At 38.3% G+C, this 23567-nt stretch overlaps 1 protein-coding gene and 1 non-coding gene across 2 annotated transcripts in view; both read right to left on the reverse strand.

Annotated features, from left to right (window-relative positions):
* Positions 1–23567, reverse strand: part of LOC118360558 (calmodulin-binding transcription activator 1-like) — a 674662-nt gene that overhangs the window by 641553 nt on the left and 9542 nt on the right. Inside the window, 1 exon segment of the mRNA XM_052485146.1 lies at positions 7605–7708. Within this exon segment, the coding sequence (XP_052341106.1) occupies positions 7605–7708 (104 nt within the window).
* On the reverse strand, positions 8324–8378 carry LOC118361814 (U7 small nuclear RNA). The gene has a single exon (XR_004821077.1). It is a non-coding gene; the product is annotated as a U7 small nuclear RNA (small nuclear RNA).

Genomic DNA, 23567 nt, shown 5'->3' on the forward strand with positions numbered 1-23567 from the left:
TGTACATAGTCTATTGGTAAATAGCTCACCCTTTTCACCTACCTCATTCCCATACTGTTTTTATACTGTTTTTATTTATTTACTTTTCTGCTCTTTTGCACACCAATATCTCTACCTGTACATGCCCATCTGATCATTTATCACCAGTGTTAATCTGCAAAATTGTATTATTCGCCTACCTCCTCATGCCTTTTGCACACATTGTATATAGACTGCCCATTTTTTTCTACTGTGTTATTGACTTGCTAAATTGTTTACTCCATGTGTAACTCTGTGTTGTCTGTTCACACTGCTATGCTTTATCTTGGCCAGGTCGCAGTTGCAAATGAGAACTTGTTCTCAACTAGCCTACCTGGTTAAATAAAGGTGAAATAAAATAAAAAATAATGAGGTTCTAGTCCAGAGAGCACAGAAAAGTTATCTAGATCTTTAATGAGACATTGCAGGGATCTAGCTTGCGGACTTAACATAAAACTTGAGTCATCGGCATACATGGACACCTTTGTTTTTACGCCTTGGATTTATAATCCTCTAATGTTGTTATTGGATCTTATTTTAATAGCTATCATTTCGATGACCATAACGAATAGATATGGTGACAGCGGACACCCTTGTTTCACTCCTCTTGACAATTCAAAACTCTCTGAGAAGTATCCGTTATTTACTATTTTACACCTGTGGTTGCTATACAATATTTTTACCCATTTTATAAGAGAATTACCGAAATTGAAAAAATCCAGGCATTTATAAATAAAATCCAGACTTACTTTATCAAATGCCTTTTCAAAATCCGCTATAAATACCATTCCTGGCTTCTTATATGTTTCATGATGTTCTATTATTTCTAGTAGTTGTCGTATATTATCTCCGATGTATCGTCCAGGTAAAAAAAACTGTCTGATCAGGATGAACAATACCTGGTAAAAACCCTTTTAATTCTGAGTGCTATGCATTTTGCTAGTATTTTTGCATCACAACATTGAAGTGTAAGGGGCCTCCAGTTTTTTAGATAGACTGGGTCTTTATATTTGCCATCTGGGTTTTGTTTAAATAATAGAGAAATTAGACCTTCCTGCTGAGTACCTGACAGACTACCATTTTGATAGGAGTAGTTAAAACAATCTAACAATGGAGCTTTTAGTATATCGAAAAATACTTGATATACCTCTACCGGTATGCCATCAAGCCCTGGGGTTTTTCCAGACTGAAAGTATTTAATAGCCTCAAAAAGTTCTTCCTCTGTAATTTGGCATTCGCACTGATCTTTCTGTACATTTGTTAATTTTCCATTTTTTTATTATTTGGAAAGAATTCCTTACCGTAATCTTCATTCAGTGGGAGAGGATGAGACGGAAAGAGAACATCTGCCTAAAATAATTTGCTTCCTCTTTTAAAATATTATTCGGAGAATCATAGATGACTCCGTCTTCAGTAACGACTTTCTGCAAATTATTTTTGTTAGCGTTCCTGTATTGAAGAATTTTGTGCATTTTTCTCCATATTCCATCCAGTTTTTAATAGATTACATTAGATCGTTCTTGAATAAGTTCCTCAAGTTCTTTTTGTTTGTCCTCTTAACTTATTTTGTATCTCTGTAGTGTCATTTTTTATTGCTATCTACCTGTACTATTATTTTATGGATTTCCATAGTTAATCTTGTTTCCTTAGCCAGAAACTGCTTTTTTTTTATTATTGATGAATATTGAATTGAATGACTCCTGAAGATACATTTAAAGGTATCCCAAACAATAAGGGGATTTGCTGAACCTATATTATACTGGAAAATTCTTGTTATAAATTATTTTGTCTTAGTTAAAAACAAGAACTTGTCCTCCAGTAAACTTTGATGACATTTCCAATATCCCCGTCCATGTGGAAAATCTATAAGAGTTATGTGAATGCCAACTAGATGATGATCCGATCGCATTCTGTCTCCTATTAAAAGTTTTTTAACCTTTGACGCAAGAGAGAAAGAGACAAGAAAGAAGTCAAGATGACTAGCTTGATTAAGTCTCCTTCATGTATATCTCACTAGGTCGGGGTTTTTTAGTCTCAAAATATCCACTATTTCTAATGTGTCCATAATATTTGTGATTTCCTTAAGGGCACGGTGATGACAGTCTGTAGAGTGATTACCTTCACGGTCCATTTAGGTACTTAACACTGTGTTGTAGTGTCCTACCATAATGATTAGACAATTTGTTGTCTGTAAGTTCAATAAATTGGTAGAAATGTTTTCAAAGAAGTGTGGATCATCCTAATTTGGAAAATATAGATTCATGAGCCAAATCTCTTTTTCGTCCACTTTCATATTCAAAAGGATCCACCTCGCTTGCGAATCATTCCTGATTCCATCATTATTTGCACATTCAGATAAAACATTTTGTTAATTAATATCATCACACCCTTTGAGTTCCTTTATCCATGACAGAAAATTATTTCACCACCCCACTCCTTTTCCCACGCAACTTCATCTAAGGATGTAGAGTGAGTTCCCTGTAAACAGTATATGTTATATTCCTTTTCTTTTAGCCATGTAAAGACTGATCTTCTTTTTTGATAATCTGCCAAATCATTACATTTATAACTAGCTATATTTATTTCACCCCTTACCATAACTAGATAATATTCTCAGGCTAAATTGACCATAATTAGTACTTGTAAAGTTACTGCCATCAGAGGTATTATGAAGGTCAAAACTAGAGCTTTCAAATGTCTGATATTAAGAATTCAAGAAATAGGTTCTAGCAATATTTTTTGCCTGTGAACCAATGCCACAGATGTTAGAAAATTGAGACAAATTATGTGTGTAACAAATATGAGTAGGTTGATGTGTATGATATTGTATATGATATAATAAGAGTGTGTATGATGTCTGTATAAGAATAAGACTGTAATGTGTGATGTCCTAATAAATAATAACTCTGGCAATTTGCTTGTTTGACTGTCTATGTGTGTAACGTAATGCGTATAGCCTTAATATTCATAATTGTAATCCATATCGTATCACCATCATAGTTGCATCATAATTACCTTTAACATAATTGAAAAACACATCCGAGCATTTCCATAGCAATTGACGTTTCACCTGATCATGAGAGACCTTGCATTACACTAGAGACGTCCTCACTACAGTACAAATGTATTCCATACAATATTTTATTATTCCCCAATGCCCCTATTTTGATATCTTCAAGTTGCTTGTTGTAAACATATATAAATGTGTAGACAAATACATAAAAAGATAGACAAACAATAAAGACATTCAACGGTTCACAAATTGTACAAATCTAATACTACCCTCCATGAGAAAACACAGATTTCTGGCATGCACTCCTTGTCATTTCTTTAAAAACATCCCTCCCTTTCTTTCTGCTACGGTTGTGTCAACTAAATTGTCAAGCTTGCCCCATATTTCCTCTTAATCTCACTTTGACAATTTAGAAGCTGAGAGCAGCATGCCTGCCTATCAGCAGCTCTGAGAGAGGCTGAGGCTGCTTCAGAGTTACTGACGCCAGCCCCCTTCCCTTCCTCCGCCCGCTTCCTTCCCTTGCATTTTGATCAGATTGGTTTATCTAATTTTCCAGTAAATGCTTGAAATGTATTCATGCACACCTTCTCCCCATAAACGTACACAGGGGAATAGGGAGAATGAGATAGAAATTAATAGCTCGGCATTAGCTCTCTTCACACCCTCGTTCCTCCATTCCGATACACATTTGGGGCAGGAGGAGCGAATCTCTTCCACCTATGGAGGGATGACTAACACTTATTCAGCAACAAGGGAGAAACCAAGACCTTTCCAACCTATAGACCCTATAAGGGATGTGGCCTTTACACAATACAGAAAGGTGAGAAAGGCATATTTTCTTGAGGTGCTATCAAACCAGATACTTTCGTATTCAAAGAGAAGTGAAATGCCCTTCCGTAGGCAGTATGACAATAGCTACACACTTTATGATCATTTTAGGTTTTAGGAAAGCATTTAGTTTGAGAGGAGTTGTATTGAATCGTGCATTCAAGCTAAAGTGGTCATCAAATGCACTCTCTATACCCCCAAAATGTTGAGAGTTTAATCAGAGGGGGAGAAAAACAACAAGGTGGCATTAGGCATGCTGAACCAGCGCCAGGAATATGCAGAGAATTGATGAGGTGTCACTTTCGCTAAGAGTCACACAATCGCTGCCGACAAGAGACTCTGTAATCCCCTGCCTGCCTGCCTGCCTGCCTGCCTGCCTGCCTGCCTGTCTGTCTGTCTGTCTGTCTGTCTGTCTGTCTGTCTGTCTGTCTGTCTGCCTGCCTGCCTGCCTGCCTGCCTGCCTGCCTGCCTGCCTGCCTGCCTGCCTGTCTGTCTGTCTGTCTGTCTGTCTGTCTGTCTGTCTGTCTGTCTGCCTGCCTGCCTGCCACCAACGAGCCACAGCAAAGAGAGAGAGACCCTGGTTCACTTCGCATGGTGCTCATGAAAGGGAAACGCCCTTGATTTTAGGGAAGGTTACCTCGGTCTCCTTCTCTATCCTCAACCCTGGAAAGTATTGCTCCACAGCACTAACGCACAACATAATTAGGATTGATGCTTTTTGGTTGTGCTATTGGAAAAACTTGACAGGAGGTACCTTACCTATGACGTTAATCCTAAACCCACATGGCAATATATGTAAAAACATTTCAAATAAATAATACCAGTGACATAACTTGGTCTGCCTTTTAATAACATGTCTGTTGTTTGTGTTGTTAGTAATAAATGACATGACAACAGCTGTAGCCAAAAACAAGTGCTTACATTTATGAAATCAATTTCAAAATACATGAATGAATTTAAACTGCTAGCAGAACACTACAGGTCGGACAGGAGAAACAACAGCAGACTCAATTAGAAAACATGAAGGTGGATTATTTGACATTTCGTATGGAAAAGAGAGGCAGACTGAGAGAAAGATAGACTGAGATGTCTAATGCAGCGATGTAAAAGTGTGTGTTTATGTGTAGGACTTTGCAGCACTTTAAGAATTAGGCTACTCCAAAAGGCTGATGGGTTAAAACACATCAGATAGATTGCCGTGCAAATCATCTAAACAACAAACACAATAGAAGTAAGGACTTTTGTCTTGTGGTACAGATAACATGAATAATCTCCCGTCATGTTTGTGCTGACGCTTCCACTTGTTTTTCACTCAATTAATTAGAAAACCAATGATGACAGTATTTCTGGCCCAAATTTGTAATCAAAAGTACGGGTGGCTGGGTTTTGCACATCGCTTTAATTTCCTCTCATTAGTAGTGGCAGTGACTTTGATCAAATCTTCATGCATCTAATTAGATTGATTCACTCATTAACAACTAATTATATCAAAATCGAGATCAATATTTGAAATGAAAGCCATGGGATCATTGAACTAAATTGACCTGCACCCAGAGGAAAAGTGGTGACAGAATTCAGACAAAACTTGACGCTTGAATGTCATACCAAAAACTGCTTCCTTCTCTCTCTCTCTCTATCTTGGTACTGTCATGAATTCCTTATACAGCATATTCAAGCACAAATACTTGTCACTACATGAAAAAAAACACTTCACTGCTGAAGGATCAAAATGCCTTAGTATTTCATAAAAACACCTTTAAGAGAGGATGGATTATGATTTGTAACTCCAGAGGTTTGGCAGGGCCTGAGTTGATGTGAGAGTGACAGGTAAGTTATGAAAGGAGGGCTGAGACCAATCACTGTGCTCCATTATACAATTAAAACAGTGCTGCTTTTCTTTGCCTGGGCTCCTCTGATGATTCCATTGCCTGTCGGTTAATGTGCTGAAACCCCCATGTTTGCTTCATTGGGATCAATTGTATTATAAATGCAGCAATGCCTTCACTGGCAGCAGCTTATGAATTTCCTTAGAGAAACTTTTGTAATTGCAATCATTCAAAATCCATCCAGCATTAGGCAGCAAGCTAAATAATGTTTAGTTCCAATCTCCCTGACAGTCTCCACGTACGTAGACGAGAGAGAGAACCCATACCCCAAAAAGAGATTGAACATGAACGACAAATAAAATGTGAACATCAAGCAAGACACTGTCTCACTTCCATTAAATGATAAAGTAGCTGTACTGAAAAGAAAATAACTAATTTAAATGGCTGGCCTATAGGTCAAGGACAGCCGGAGCAAATGGCTTCTGTGATTTCTTTTCACACGGGCATACAAATAAAAACATTTTGCACTTTCATTTTCTGTGACAGAAAGCTAAACAAGTTGTGTTATCTTTTCTTATTGGAGTGATACAGTATATGAAATGTGAAACACCTCTAGGCTTATGCAACCTATGCTAAATACTTGTTTATGTTAACATTATGAGTTCTACATAATGCTGGATGAATACAACCTTACTGAATAAAAACCCAGGTGTGATTGACAGTTACATTTATGGTTGAGGCCAAACAGGAATTCCTTTAAGAATGGGTAACGTAAAAATAAACATAAGCTAAGCAATAAGACACATCAATGATCTAGCTCTTATTCCACAGATACATAGGTGAAAATAGACTGTTGCAAGTTCTTATGTGTGTAGGCTTAGTGCTTTATTCAGCCAGTAAGCATCATTAAGGTCGCACTATACTTAAAGGGATACTTTGGGATTGAAGGGCAAAGAGGCCCTTTATCTTCTTCCCCAGAGTCAGATGAACTCGTGGATACCATTTTTATGTCTCTGCATCCAGTATGAAGGAAGTTGGAGGTATTTTGGGAGCCAATGCTAACTAGCGTTAGTGCAATGACTGGAAGTCTATGTTATCTATTAGCATGCTAGCAGTTACCATAAACTTCCAGTCATTGTGCTAACAGTAGTTAGCAATTATGCTAGCGCTAGTTAGCAACTTCCTTCAAACTGCAAGCAGAGACCTAAAAATGGTATCCACGAGTTCATCTGACTCTGGGGAAGTAGACAGTAAAGCTCTTCACTGCCAAAATCCCAGAGTATCCCTTTAAGGAGCTCAATGACACTGTTCTCACAATACAGATGAAACCTCCAATTAAGATCGGCCGAGAACATCATGCTCTCCAATTTCCTTTATACAGCAGCTAAACACAAAATGAGCCTATTCCTATCTTACAGTGGTGTTCATAATGTACAGTGGGCATGCACATGATGAAAATCACCATCTTAACTGTTCAATAGATGGTGTACATGCTCATTTCTGTATCATACATTCTTCCTCGTCTTACTGTTGGCAGATAGACAACAGTCCCAAACAAAAACAGGAAAGGGGAAACTAGGTGACAGGAACAAATTACATTAAAAACTAATTCTGTCAGCTGCAAAAACATGTGTTGATGTTGGAACCTAAATAAATGGAATCATGTGATTCTACACAGAAGACAATCAAGATACTTTTAGATAATATGTACTTTGCCAGTATGAATAAAATATCTATAAATTAGATTTAATGCACAAAAATCTGAAGTTAAGTTTAAGTAAAATAATCAAATGCTCATACCTATATCCCTGAAGAATATGGCTGATTTTGTGTCTGAAGTGGTTTTACATTGTCACGGAGGACATCAGAAACATTTGCAATGATAACCACAGAGTGGCGAGGAGAAGAAGGGGCCATACCTCATTGGTGTTCCATCTGTGTCTCTCCTTTGGCAGCGACGAGCATTTTGGTAGACATTCAAGCAGCTTTTTGGGCAGGTATATTTTCAAATGTCCATGTTCATCTGCAAAGAGAGAAAGAGATAAGTCACATTACAGTGCATGCTTGCTCCTTTCTCCTTTTGGGTTTCTTCATTTTTTTTGTTAGACCTGAGGAATCAGAACTGTGTCATAGATGGGGCAGCTTTTAGTGTAAATAATGTAGTGAAAAAAAACTGTAGAATATACTATAGTAATTCATGTGTTGTTTTTGTGGATAGAAGTATACTGTAGTATTTACTGTAGTGTTTTTGTGGACTGTAGTATTTACTGTAGTGTTTTTGTGGACTGTAGTATTTACTGTAGTGTTTTTGTGGACTGTAGTATACTGTAGTATTTACTGTAGTGTTTTCGTGGACTGTAGTATACTGTAGTATTTACTGTAGTGTTTTTGTGGACTGTAGTATACTGTAGTATTTACTTTTGTGTTTTGCGGAGTGTAGTATTTACTGTAGTGTTTTTGCAGACTGTGCTATACTGTAGTATTTACTGTAGTTCTTTGAGGACTGTAGTATACTGTATTATTTACAGTAGTGTTTTTGGAAATTGCACTATACAGTAGTACTTACTGTAGTGTTTTTGCAGACATTACTGTAGTATTTACTATAGTGTTTTTGTTTTATTATCTTTGACATAGAAGTGGAGGCTTTCTCCTTCAGAAAACCAAATGGAGAAATACTAAAAGAGCTGATTTTCCATAACCTTTACGTAGGTAGGACTGGGTTCTGAACGGCCAGCTTCTGCTCTTTTTGATAACCTGTAGGGAACACAATATATAGTCTCTACTTGGCATATAGGTTTCTCAGTTATGGGGGAGGGGCATGGGCAGGGTATGTGCAAATGAAATACTGTAGTATTTACTATAGCTAAAAAAAAGTGTTGTGTTTTTGGAGTCTGTAGTGTTTTTGCAGACATTACTGTAGTATTTACTACAATATTCTACAGTATAATACAACATTCTATACTAAGTACTAGACTTAAATGTAATGTAATGTAATGTGTGTAGTGTAGTATTCTACAGTAGCTTATGCTAAAGTTTACTATAGAATTCTATAGTAAGTACTGTATTATTCTATAGTAAACTGTGGTATTTTTCATGTGAGCACTCTCCACTGTTTCAGTGATTCAAACTGCAAGCTGAAGTGGGACCACATCCTCTCACACAAGCTCAAATGCCAGTGGATGATACAAAAAGGAAATAGGCCAACAAGTTGTTGAGTAGGGAAATTAAAGCTGTGTTGTATCTTCCCCTCTTCTCCCAGTTTCAAAGGGCCTGGCAGCCCAGTCAAATCAATGTCGTTCTGAAGCAGTGATACTGTCTGTAGCCTTATCTGGGAATCAGCTTTAATTACACACTTGTTATTATCTGTCGATTATATCCATCTCCTAAAGTTGTCCACTAACTTTATTTTTACATAAATGTTTCCATATTCACAAAGAGAACCATGGGGCCTAATGCACAACATGTAAAAGCCCAATCATAATACCATAATTCAGTGAATTATTGAAAGAGTAGGCCTAACCTAGTCAATAGAAAGCCCATTGCTTTACATGGTTACACGTCATGTTACATTTCACAATCATTTCATAAAGATTATGTAGCAAATTCAGTGCAGAGGAGACATGCTTAGATACAATCATGCATTAGGCCCATGCTGTTTAAGGTCCTATTGCTCATTCAAGTTGCACTGCCTCCTCATTCCTGCTATTCAAATATGCAGATGGCATTTCATCCAAGACTTAAGTGGGTGCAAATTCTATTTGTCTGGAGACCAAATTTTCTGTGAATTTATAATTATGAACAAAACTAATATAGTCTTTGGGATGAATATTACAAGGAAATTAAAATAATATTTTTTTGTAAGCATAAATACACAGCTTTTAGAAAGCCTATGCATCCATAGCTTTTGCAATTTACATACCAAATGAGCATATCTCATTCCCAGCCAACAGCTTATCATTAAGGGTGGGTTTAAAGACAGAGAGAAGCTACTGGCTGCCAATCATAATGACATGACATCATAGTAGCAGGTGGCCTTTCAAAGAATGGAAGCAATGCTACTGTACGAAGAAAACAACCCACTAACCTTGGCTACTATGTAAATCAAGTTTTCTGGATAATTATTTGTTAGGAGAGAAGTTCACACTGAATAATAATGTGTTTACATAACAAAACAAAAATGATCAATTATAGACAGTGTTATGTTTTGTAGGCCTACATTATGGCTATGGGCCTAAACAATAATATTCCTGCTCAGCTTTACATCTTCCGACTAAAGTCACCCATCAAGGCACATCTGCTGAACAAATTGTACTGTTTCCTGATACATTTGTTGTGAAGATTCAGACTGAATAATACTATTTCCAATTACCATTACATTTGTTGATATGTGAAAGAAATGTTGATCTTCTTATCCAGTTGTAAGGTCTTTTTAGTAGAATGATAATAATAGAACCTTATAATAAAACCTTATAATAGAACCTTATAATATAACCTTATAATAGAACCTTATAATAGAACTTCATAATGGAACCTTATAATAGAACTGTATAATGGAACCTTATAATAGAACTGTATAATAGAACCTTATAATATAACTTCATAATAGAACCTTATAATATAACTGTATAATAGAACCTTATAATAGAACCGTATAATAGAACCTTATAATAGAACCTTATAATATAACTGCTTATAATAGAACCTTATAATAGAACCTTATAATACTGTATAATATAAATAATGTATAATAGCATAATAAACTTATAATAGAACCTTATAATAGAACCTTATAATAGAACCTTATAATATAACTGTATAATAGAACATTATAATGTATAATAGAACCTTATAATAGAACCTTATAATAACTCTATAATATAATTGTATAATAGAACCTTATAATAGAACCTTATAATAGAACTTATAATAGAACGTATAATAGCACCTTATAATAGAACCGTATAATAGAACCTTATAATAGAACCTTATAATAGAACTGTATAATAGAACCTTATAATAGAACTTTATAATAGAACCTTATAATAGAACTGTATAATAGAACCTTATAATAGAACTGTATAATAGAACCTTATAATAGAACTCTATAATAGCACCTTATAATAGAACTGTATAATAGAACTGTATAATATAACCTTATAATAGAACTGTATAATAGAACCTTATAATAGAACTGTATAATATAACCTTATAATAGAACCTTATAATAGAACCTTATAATAGAACTGTATAATATAACCTTATAATAGAACTGTATAATAGCACATTATAATAGAACTGTATAATAGAACCGTATAATAGAACTGTATAATAGAACCTTATAATAGAACCGTATAATAGAACTGCATAATAGAACCTTATAATAGAACCTTATAATAGAACAGTATAATAGAAATGTATAATATAACCTTATAATAGAACTGTATAATAGAACCTTATAATAGAACATTATAATAGAACCGTATAATAGAACTGCATAATATATCCTTATAATAGAACCTTTCTGATTTGGTATTACAATTTAAGCAACTACACTTGCTTTAGAGTTGGGGTGGATATCAGTGTGAGGTATACATCATCTTTAGTACCAGGGGAATACCATCTTTCTCAGATTGTCATCCTCCTACTAAAGTCACTGGTGACACATCAAGGCACATCTGCTGAAAAAATTCCATAGTTTCCAGCAATGCTGGTGAGGCCATGCACAGAGAGCCCATGGCAAATACTTTGATTTTAAGTACAGAACCTCCCTTCCAGTCGTGTACTAGGCCTATGTCAAGAGACCTATTGAAAGGGAACAGAATTTATAGCCTAGGCCGAGTAGGCCCTAGCTTGTACAATCCCATTATTCATTCAGATGGTACAAACAAACTGCTGTTCCAGCCACCTGATCAGGGAGGAAGAGAAACATCAGAGCCGTGTTTAGTGTTGCTCCCACTGGGAGCCGGTAGTAGAGATGGATTTGTAGATCTGTAGCCGTTTGCTGCATCCAACTGTACCTGGAAATTCTGCGTGTGTAAACTCTTTTTATATGAGATGAACAGGTATCTGTAATCATTCGTTTCGCCCAATTACCAAATCCGTACAGCATCTGCTTGTAGGTTCCACCAAAGTGGTGTTATTGTTGTCATCAGAGGTAAACAGGATGGAGCTGAATGATCAGAGATGTATCAGGCAGGGAAATGAGAGGGGAAACGGGACATGGGCAAATTAGGGAAACAACTAAATAGGTAATAAGGGAAAGAATCACACAAAACAAAAAGAGAAGCACATAATGAAAAGGGGAAAAAACAAACAACTATCACCTTATAATGAAATGTTTTCTTTTTCCTTTTTAAGACTAGACCAATTAGCTATTGTTGGACTAATTGCATTTTCTACATTTTTTCTAACTGTGGATTGGCTTTCAGCATGTGTCACACACTCTGCCTGCGGAATGTTTATCTGTTGTTTGTTTTCTAATGAGAAGCCATGAGTCCACAGTCCACTGAGTCCTGGCTCAAACATTAAAGGTGATGCTTAAAGGCAGACCAGACCACACTCAGATTGAACTAGTTGTGTCCAGGGGAAGCCAACTCTCACCTCCCTCTCTATAGTACAAACAGAGCAGAGTTCTCTGACTGCCTGCTCTTGAAATCAATCCTCAACAGAGCAGCAGCAGGCCCACTCGCCAGCCAGCCTATCCCACCATGGAGCTCTGCCAATGATCAATGCTAACCTATGACATACCCTCAGATGACATCATCGAGGGGAGAGACTCCGTCAGAGAGACTCAATAATTATTGTATTCAATGTCACTACAATTTCATTTTAGAAATCAAGAATATGTACTGCACTACTGAATTCAACATCAAGCCATTGATAAAACTTCCTTAAAACCTGGTCATATAATGTTTTGGATAATGTCTCAAAAAGCTCTCTGAGTGGTGTAATGGGAATTTCCAGGTGAACAAAAAGGAAAGTAGCCGTTGACAACATCAATAAAAAATCTACCCCGGTTTATTATTTTATGCACAGAACTCTGTGATATACTGCAGGAGGTAACTTAAACTGTAAACTCGCCACCTGTTTGCAAAACTACATGGAGATATGATATCAGAGCATGACAATGTTATATTTCACACCGAGGCTCGGTGGTTATCGGGGGGGAATACTGGAAAGATTTTTTCAGATTCTTCACAATGACACACTGTTGTCATTCAAAATGGATGTTTAAAAAAACAGACTTTGTTGACTTTCTGTGTAATGAAAATAAAATGTGTCTCCTTGCCTATGTAACAGACATATTTGGGAAACTGAATGAACTGAACACAAGCATGCAGGGGAAATACAAACACATTCTACAGATGTGTGACCAAATCAGTGGATCCAGTGGAAAGAATTCTTATTGGAGAGTCTTTCAAAAGCGAATCATGCCCCCTTCACTAGGCTGTGCATGTTTCTAACAGAAAACAGCATCAGTAAGTATCACATATGAGTGATGACTGTTCACCTCCGACGCTTGGAAGAAAAAAACGAGCTCCGGCTGGGAAAAATCGCTTTGAAAGGGTCATCCGACCTGAAGATCACTGACGTCATGATTTGACCTCGTATTTTTCAGTTTCCTGGTAACCTTCACCAGCTCATATCTGTTTGAAGCTGGATTCAGTGCTCTCGTCTGCATTAAAACCAAATATCGATCCAGGTTGGATGTGACAGCAGAGATGAGGTGCGCGCTGTTGACCACATCCCCTGACTTTGAGAAGCTCCGACTCGACATGCATCAAACACATCCATCTCATTAGTGGTGGTGAGATAAGATACATTATGTTAGACTCATTTCCAATTGACTGTCATTAGCCCCACATTAAAAGTATGTGATGGTGAGTTGAGAAGACAATCAGAAATAGTGTTACAATGTTTTTCAATTGACTGCCAGAGCCTCAAGTAAAAAAGTCAACATTGGATGTTAATTACATCATTTTTTTTCACATGGTTGAAGTCGCGAGATGTTTCAGATATCAAAATGGGGTCGTGGGCCAAAAATGTTTGAGAACCCCAGCTCTAAACTGAACAGGAACTTTATTCACCTTACATTTCCCAATTACAAGTGGTCTTATAGTTCAAGAACAAAATGTTTAAGACATTGGATCTATGTTTCAGATTTTAAATGGTTGTCTGTCTAAGCCCTGTATACCAGATATGTTCAGTCAGAGTTCATTTAACTACCTCTTAACTTAAGCACCTTAGGAGGGTGTTCTCCACCTAACGTTCAACTCCTGTTATGAGGCTATAGGCTGTATCTCTCTTTGGAGAACAGACAACGAACCACAGAACTTGTTTCAAATGCTAAACTGAAGCATCTTTTCTCCCATTTATTAGGCCCACATCGTCAATTTGTACACGTTATTCCAGCGATCCTCAGATGTTCTCCAGCAGGTTTTCTATAGCCATAGTGGAGGAGAAGGGGCTCCTTCAGAAGTGATAGTTCAGAGTTTTGCACACAAATAAAAGGTTTGTCAACTGTGCCAGTGAGACGAAGGGAATCAACATAATGTAGATGTGGTAGAGAGCCTCAGTCTGCTTCCACATGGGAATAGGATGGATGCCAGACACACAACACAAACCTTTGACAAAACTCTGAAAGTCACTGATTAATCTACAGCTGAAACACAGGTTATACCGGAGACAAATTATATTTGTGAATGTTTATACAGAAAAGGAAAATCAAATCATAAAATGAATAAAATAGGGTGGCTCTAATTGGGTAAACAGTAATATCTATATGATACACGAAAATACACTGTTTCTTTTTTCAATTAATAATTGAAACGATGTGACTGTTTAAAAAGAAAACGTCTTACAGGCCTTACCACTTTATAAAACTTGTCATTTTAAATTTCTCATCTACTGTAAGGATAACTGGGCCTAAATGTTCATCAGATTCAGTTATAATGAAATACTCAATCGACATGGTCGTCCTCTCCATTTGAACATTGAAAAGGGACATCCTGGGAAATCTGGGATTTCTGTGCTTCTAATTAAATTAATCAGACTAGCTAAATGAAGGCTTTGCATTTAGATATAACAGGTTTATATAAAGGTTTGTTTTGCGTGTCTGGCATCCAACCTATTCCCATGTGGAAGCAGGCTCTCTATCACATCTACAACACGTTGATTCCCCTTCATTTCACCGGAACAGTTGACAAACCTTTTATTAGTGTGCAAAACTCTGTTTGAACTGTCACTTTCAAAGACTATCTTAAATAAAACCTTCTGTGTTACCCCCCTTAAAAAACAAACAACATGCACCTGGTGTTTCCTACTGGCACTGACTTAGCTGATAACGAGAGGAGAAACGTATTTACTATGCCTGTGATATGTGGTTGTCTCACCTAGCTATCTTTAGATGAATGCACTGACTGTAAGTCACTCTGGATAAGAGTGTCTGCTAAATGACTAAATGTAATCAATGTGCTGGTGATACATAATAATATCTTAAAGCCACAGTCTAAAAGGCAGTTCTCTAGGTTCTCTACTCTTTTCTATTTTTACCAATGACCTGCCACTGGCCTTAAACAAAGCATGTGTGTCCATGTATGCTGATGATTCAACCATATACACATCAGCAACCACAGCTAATGAAGTCACTGAAACCCTTAACAAAGAGTTGCAGTCTGTTTTGGAATGGGTGGCCAGTAATAAACTGGTCCTGAACATCTCTAAAACTAAGAGCTTTGTATTTGGTACAAATCATTCCCTCAGTTCTAGACCTCAGCTGAATCTGGTAATGAATGGTGTGGCTGTTGAACAAGTTGAGGAGACTAAATCACCTGGTGTTATCTTAGATTGTAAACTGTCATGGACAAAACATAGAGATTCAATGGTTGTAAAAATTGGGGAGAGGTCTGTCCGTACTAAAGAGACGCTCTGCTTTTTTGACACCACACTCCACAAAGCAAGTCCTACAGGCTCTAGTTTGATTGTATTTGGATTATTGTCCAGTCACATGGTCAATTGCTGCAAAGAAATACCTAATTAAGCTGCAGCTGGCCGGGAACATAGCGGTACGTTTTGCTCTTCATTGTAATCAGAGGGATAATATTAATACTATGCATGCCAGTCTCTCTTGGCTGAGAGTTGAGGAGAGACTGACACACTTACCCCACCATACATACCACCAGGGGTCTTTTCACAGTCCCCTGGTCCAGAACAAATTCAAGGAGACGTACAGTATTATACTGAGCCATGATTGGATGGAACTCCCTTCCATCTCATATAGCGTAAGTGAACAGCAAACCTGGTTTCAAAAAAACAAGTAAAGCAACATCTCACGGCACAACGCCTCTCCCTCATGTGACCTACTTGTTGTGTGTATGTAGGCTCCCGAGTGGCCCAGCGGTCTAAGGCACTATATCTCAGTGCTAGAGGCGTCACTACTGACCCTGGTTCAATCCTGGGCTGTATCACAACCGGCCATGATCAGGAGTCTCATAGGGTGGCTCACAATTAGCCCAGCGTCGTCTGGGTTAGGGGAGGGTTTGTCTGGGGTAGACTGTCATTGTAAAATAAGAGTTTGTTCTTAAATGACTTGCTGAGTTAAATAAAGGTTAAATGATGTGTAACTGATAGATGCACACACACTACATGTTAATGTATGTAAATTGTAAAGTATTTGTCTTTAATGTATGTAAATTATAAAGTCTGTAATGTATTTTTCGTTTTGTGTCAGATCCCAGGAAGACCTGCTGTCGCCATTGGCGTCAGCTAATGCGGATCCTAATAAATCAAGTCAAATAAAAAATGCAGCACCATTGGGTAGGCATCACTTCTATAGGCCTAATCACTTCTATAGGCCTAATCACTTCTATAGGCCTAATCACTTCTATAGGCCTAATCACTTCTATAGGCCTAATCACTTCTTTAGGCCTAATCACTTCTATAGGCCTAATCACTTCTATAGGCCTAATCACTTCATTAGGCCTAATCACTTCTATAGGCCTAATCACTTCTATAGGCCTAATCACTTCATTAGGCCTAATCACTTCTATAGGCCTAATCACTTCTATAGGCCAAATCACTTCTATAGGCCTAATCACTTCTATAGGCCGAATCACTTCTATAGGCCGAATCACTTCTATAGGCCTAATCACTTCTATAGGCCTAATCACTTCATTAGGCCTAATCACTTCTATAGGCCTAATCACTTCTATAGGCCTAATCACTTCTATAGGCCTAATCACTTCTATAGGCCTAATCACTTCTATAGGCCTAATCACTTCTTTAGGCCTAATCACTTCATTAGGCCTAATCACTTCTATAGGCCTAATCACTTCATTAGGCCTAATCACTTCTATAGGCCTAATTACTTCATTAGGCCGAATCACTTCATTAGGCCTAATCACTTCTATAACCCTAATCACTTCTATAGGCCTAATCACTTCTATAGGCCTAATTAATTCTATAGGCCTAATCACTTCTATAGGCCTAATCACTTCTATAGGCCTAATCACTTCTATAGGCCTAATCACTTCATTAGGCCTAATCACTTCTATAGGCCTAATCACTTCTATAGGCCTAATCACTTCTATAGGCCTAATCACTTCATTAGGCATAATCACTTCATTAGGCCTAATCACTTCTATAGGCCAAATTACTTATATAGGCCGAATCACTTCTATCGGCCTAATCACTTCTATAGGCCTAATCACTTCATTAGGCCTAATCACTTCTATAGGCCTAATCACTTCTATAGGCCTAATCACTTCATTAGGCATAATCACTTCATTAGGCCTAATCACTTCTATAGGCCTAATCACTTCATTAGGCCTAATCACTTCTATAGGCCTAATCACTTCTATAGGCCTAATAACTTCATTAGGCATAATCACTTCATTAGGCCTAATCACTTATATAGGCCTAATCACATCTATAGGCCTAATCACTAATCTATAGGCCTAAATTACTTCTATAGGCCTAATCACTTCTATCGGCCTAATCACTTCATTAGGCCTAATCACTTCTATAGGCCTAATCACTTCTATAGGCCTAATCACTTCTATAGGCCTAATCACTTCTATAGGCCTAATCACTTCTATAGGCCTAATCACTTCTATAGGCCTAATCACTTATATAGGCCTAATCACTTCTATAGGCCTAATCACTTCATTAGGCCTAATCACTTCTATAGGCCTAATCACTTCTATAGGCCTAATCACTTCTATAGGCCTAATCACTTCTATAGGCCTAATCACTTCTATCGGCCTAATCACTTCATTAGGCCTAATCACTTCTATAGGCCTAATCACTTCATTAGGCCTAATCACTTCTATAGGCCTAATTACTTCATTAGGCCTAATCACTTCATTAGGCCTAATCACTTCTATAGGCCTAATCACTTCTATAGGCCTAATCACTTCATTAGGCATAATCACTTCATTAGGCCTAATCACTTCTATAGGCCTAATCACTTCTATAGGCCTAATCACTTCTATAGGCCTAATTACTTCTATAGGCCTAATCACTTCTATAGGCCTAATCACTTCTATAGGCCTAATCACTTCTATAGGCCTAATCACTTCTATAGGCCTAATCACTTCATTAGGCCTAATCACTTCTATAGGCCTAATCACATCTATAGGCCTAATCACTTCTATAGGCCGAATCACTTCTATAGGCCTAATCACTTCATTAGGCCTAATCACTTCTATAGGCCTAATCACTTCTATAGGCCTAATCACTTCATTAGGCATAATCACTTCATTAGGCCTAATCACTTCATTAGGCCTAATCACTTCTATAGGCCTAATCACATCTATAGGCCTAATCACTTCTATAGGCCGAATTACTTCTATAGGCCTAATCACTTATATAGGCCTAATCACTTCTATAGGCCTAATCACTTCTATAGGCCTAATCACTTCTATAGGCCTAATCACTTCTATAGGCCTAATCACTTCTATAGGCCTAATCACTTCATTAGGCCTAATCACTTCTATAGGCCTAATCACATCTATAGGCCTAATCACTTCTATAGGCCGAATCACTTCTATAGGCCTAATCACTTCTATAGGCCTAATCACTTCTATAGGCCTAATCACTTCTATAGGCCTAATCACTTCATTAGGCCTAATCACTTCATTAGGCATAATCACTTCTTAGGCCTAATCATTAGGCCTAATCACTTCTATAGGCCTAATCACATCTATAGGCCTAATCACTTCTATAGGCCGAATCACTTCTATCGGCCTAATCACTTCATTAGGCCTAATCATCTTAGGCCTAATCTTCTATAGGCCTAATCACTTCATTAGGCCTAATCACTTCTATAGGCCTAATCACATCTATAGGCCTAATCACTTCTATAGGCCGAATTACTTCTATAGGCCTAATCACTTCTATAGGCCTAATCACTTCTATAGGCCTAATCACTTCTATAGGCCTAATCACTTCATTAGGCCTAATCACTTCTATAGGCCTAATCACATCTATAGGCCTAATCACTTCTATAGGCCGAATCACTTCTATCGGCTTTAATCACTTCATTAGGCCTAATCACTTCTATAGGCCTAATCACTTCATTAGGCCTAATCACTTCTATAGGCCTAATCACATCATTAGGCCTAATCACTTCATTAGGCCTAATCACTTCTATAGGCCTAATCACTTCATTAGGTCTAATCACTTCTATAACCCTAATCACTTCTATAGGCCTAATCACTTCTATAGGCCTAATTAATTCTATAGGCCTAATCACTTCTATCGGCCTAATCACTTCTATAGGCCGAATCACTTCTATCGGCCTAATCACTTCATTAGGCCTAATCACTTCTATAGGCCTAATCACTTCTATAGGCCTAATCACTTCATTAGGCCTAATCACTTCTATAGGCCTAATCACTTCTATAGGCCGAATCACTTCTATCGGCCTAATCACTTCATTAGGCCGAATCACTTCTATAGGCCTAATCACTTCTATAGGCCTAATCACTTCTATAGGCCTAATCACTTCTACAGGCCTAATCACTTCTATAGGCCTAATCACTTCATTAGGCCTAATCACTTCATTAGGCCTAATCACTTCTATAGGCCTAATCACTTCTATAGGCCTAATCAAATTCCTCATAGCCAACATGGGCAACACATTTTCAAGGCTATGATGTAAGATCTATCAGAATGCATAGTTTACAACAAACAGAACTCACAAGTTGGAGCAACAACTGAAAATATAACTAAGTGTCTAAGATCTAAGATGACCCTCAGATGGCCTTCTAAGCCAAAATGATGAGTAAGGCGCTTATCTTTCAACATACCTGCCAGTCTGTAATGACTGAGGATTTTAGTCGCTAATACTCTCAGATAAAGGAATGCTCATGTACCAACAAATAAGCCTACTGAGTTAATTGTGTGCAAGATTACATAAATAGGGTAGCCATCAATAGACACCCATTGGGTAAAAATATGGAACATTTTTGATTTCACCACCTTTCATAACTGCATCATTATGAGAAACAATGGTCTTGTTTTGCAAATCAGATCAATGTTGGTCAGATGTTATGCCGGTGTGATTATTATTACCTATCCCTTCTGGCTGAAGAAAGAACAACAAACAATTGGTTGTACAACACTAAAGTGTAACAAACGCTGAAACAAGAGCATGTTAATCAGAAGGCGCTGAGCTGGGCTAAGCAAGGCTTGGCTGAGCTGGGCTAAGCAAGGCTTGGCTGAGCTGGGCTAAGCAAGGCTTGGCTGAGCTGGGCTAAGCAAGGCTTGGCTGGGCTGGGCTAAGCAAGGCTTGGCTGGGCTGGGCTAAGCAAGGCTTGGCTGGGCTGGGCTAAGCAAGGCTTGGCTGGGCTGGGCTAAGCAAGGCTTGGCTGGGCTGGGCTGAGCAAGGCTTGGCTGGGCTGGGCTGAGCAAGGCTTGGCTTGGCTGGGCTGAGCAAGTCTTGGCTGGGCTGGGCTGAGCAAGGCTTGGCTGGGCTGGGGAGCAGCCAATTACTGCCCTGGTGTTGACGAAGGAAGGGAGAAAGTCTCTAAAGGGAGTTGTCCAAGAGAAAATGTACCTAGGGCTTACCCACCTACCACCCATCTCATCAGCTGCTTAGGCCAGGAAGAGGTAGGGCTGGGAATTGCCAGGGACCTCACGATACAATATTATCACAATACAATATGTATTAAAATTCTCACAACTTTTTATGTATTGCAATTCGATATTGCGATTTTGTTGCGATTTGATGTTCCAAACATATTGCTCACTATATGTCTGCTGCAGAGAGACGAGAGAGAGTCAAGCATCAGGGAAATAAATATCCTGAAAATATGTTGGCTAACTATTTAAAAATAAGATGGAGAACAAGCCATAGGATGAAAAAACACCGCGTTTTGGCGCAGGTACAGCCAACTAGCGCTAGCCAATGCTGTTCAATAGCAAAAAGTATTATCATTTTTAGGCCTTACAAGTACAATATCAATACAATATGGGCCCAAAATAATATTGCGATATGCAGCTGTATCTATTTTCTCCCCATCACTAGGAAGAGGCCTATAAAACCATGTTTACTACCCGCTACAGGGCCTGTTTTTGAGGAGTACCACTGACCAACACCGTAGGCTATTTCTATTCCTTGGTTGTAGGGACTGCAGAGGGTAAAGCATGTCTGGTCATCAGTTACAACACCCTCAGTCAAACGAACCGCAAAAATATATTTCTCTGTGCTGATCTTTGGATTATCACTGATCCTACCAGTGAAGCAGCGAACAGTAGGGGAATTGAAGGGTATCTGTCATGCTAGCTTGCTCCGGCTCCACCCTGGAGACCAGAGCGTGGGTCATAAGGCTGGAAAGGCTGACAAAAACAAATCTTTAATCAATACCCTGGTCCTCAATGCAAACCCCACTCTCCTCCGTCTCTGTCTCAGTGCGTTCCGTGAGTGACACTTTTTCCTTTTCATCTGTGCCCAGTGCTGCTCATATTGTTAGGAAATAGTGAGCTAGTGTTACGGTACCTTGGCTAATTCAGCAAACCATTGTTGGCTGCGCATAGTGTCTAGGCTATGTAGTAAAACCCTCATGAAGATCTACAGGTTCAACACTTTTAGGGCTTATTTCTAAAGAACTAGACTGAAATGCAAAACACTCCGCAACAGGCCAGTATTCACTTTGCAATGTTGGCCTCGTCTAGGAAGCCTCTGTCTTTAGTGACAGTTGAACAACACTCTACCACAAACATGTATACACAGTCCTCATATATATATATATATATATATAACAGAAAAATAACTCCAATCAGAGAAACAAAGAAAATGTTAAACAACAGTAAATTACCATATTTAAGGCATTAAGCAGCCATGCATGAAAGGAAATCAAGCACACAGCCATGCAACAATTGTTCTATAACATGCAATTCTACCATGCATTATTCTGCACTCAGTACTACATCAGGGACCATTCACGCATCTGAAACCAATGGCAGAGTAAAGACATCACACACACAACCAACAGAATAGTTGGCTATACAATTAGAGTGTCTGGTATATTTACAGGGTCATTGTTAACCGATCCATATGAATTACAGAACCAGATAGAGGGATCACATCAGTGAATAGCGTGACAAAGTGGACTCAACACTTTTCTAACCCAGACTACCATCTCTGCGCAGACAGAGACACATCCCTCAAGAACTTCAATCATGTGGCGCAAAACACCCCTAATCCTCAAGGCGCACTAAAGGCCCACTGTCTGTCCGTCCACAAACACCGTCCCCTCCTCAGCAGCTGGTGCCACACTAAAAACACTTATTAGGATAGAAATAAAAACACTGTGATTGAATCAAAACAGGAGCAAGAAGGCATTTGTCAGCCAAGATGCGGTGGCCGGTTACTAACATGCTGTCAATCAAAAGCAATCAATCTGGGTGAGCTGTTGTGAGGCATATGGGAGGAGGGAGGAGGGGAGGGGGAGGTACAAGGGGTTAACCTGTGTTATGTGTTGTTGCCATTAAACAAACCATTTCTGATGACAAATAACGCACTTGAGTTCCACCTCCAGAATGAGCTAATCGTGACACTCGGCATATGATTGGCATCAAAAAGGTCATTTTAAATGTCCATCTTGACTGCCATGTTGCATGGGTCATAACTAGACTTTACAGGAAATAGCCTATAAAACAAAACAGGAGGCTATTGCTAAATGGACCTCTTCTTCACTCAGTTCAACTTTATAATATGATGCCAATATCCAGACCTCTACCCAAATTAAAAAAATATTTAAGATCTCACTGATTTTTGCATATGGCTTAACAAGGCTTTGATTGCACTGGACCTCTACTTGATTAGCACAATCTTTTCAAATATTAATGATCAGAGAGGCAGAGTATTCCCCACACTTCTGAAAAGTCAACACAATGCTTGATTAGGCCACTGCTAGGGGGGAAACTTGAGCCTGGGGTTTACTACTACAGAAAGCAAATTAAAGTAGCTGCGTCATGTTTCCCTGGCAGTAATAATAAGGGCAACTTTCTTACGGTCTGGTGACTCTTGATGGGGGGAAAAGAGGGGGATCTTTTTGGGCAACCAATTATCGTAATTAGTCTATATTATTTATATAACAGTGTTAGTCTACTTAGAGTAAAAAAAATATGCAACCTGGCTACTAGTAAGACTTGAGTACTACGGTGTTGCTTAATGTATAGATTCATAAGTGAGGAGGCTAAGCTAGGCTAGGTCAAAGAGCTGCAAAAAATATTCAATGGGAAGTTCAACAAACGTGCACTCGGACGGTTAACTGCCTGCAACAAACTGAAAAGGTCTCTTTTCAAACTTTGTGTGCTCCAACCCTCACCACACACACACATCCATGAACATCCCATCTGAAGGAGAGCAAAGGTGA

Source organism: Oncorhynchus keta, chromosome 28 (assembly GCF_023373465.1).
Source record: "Oncorhynchus keta strain PuntledgeMale-10-30-2019 chromosome 28, Oket_V2, whole genome shotgun sequence".
Taxonomy (NCBI): domain Eukaryota; kingdom Metazoa; phylum Chordata; class Actinopteri; order Salmoniformes; family Salmonidae; genus Oncorhynchus; species Oncorhynchus keta.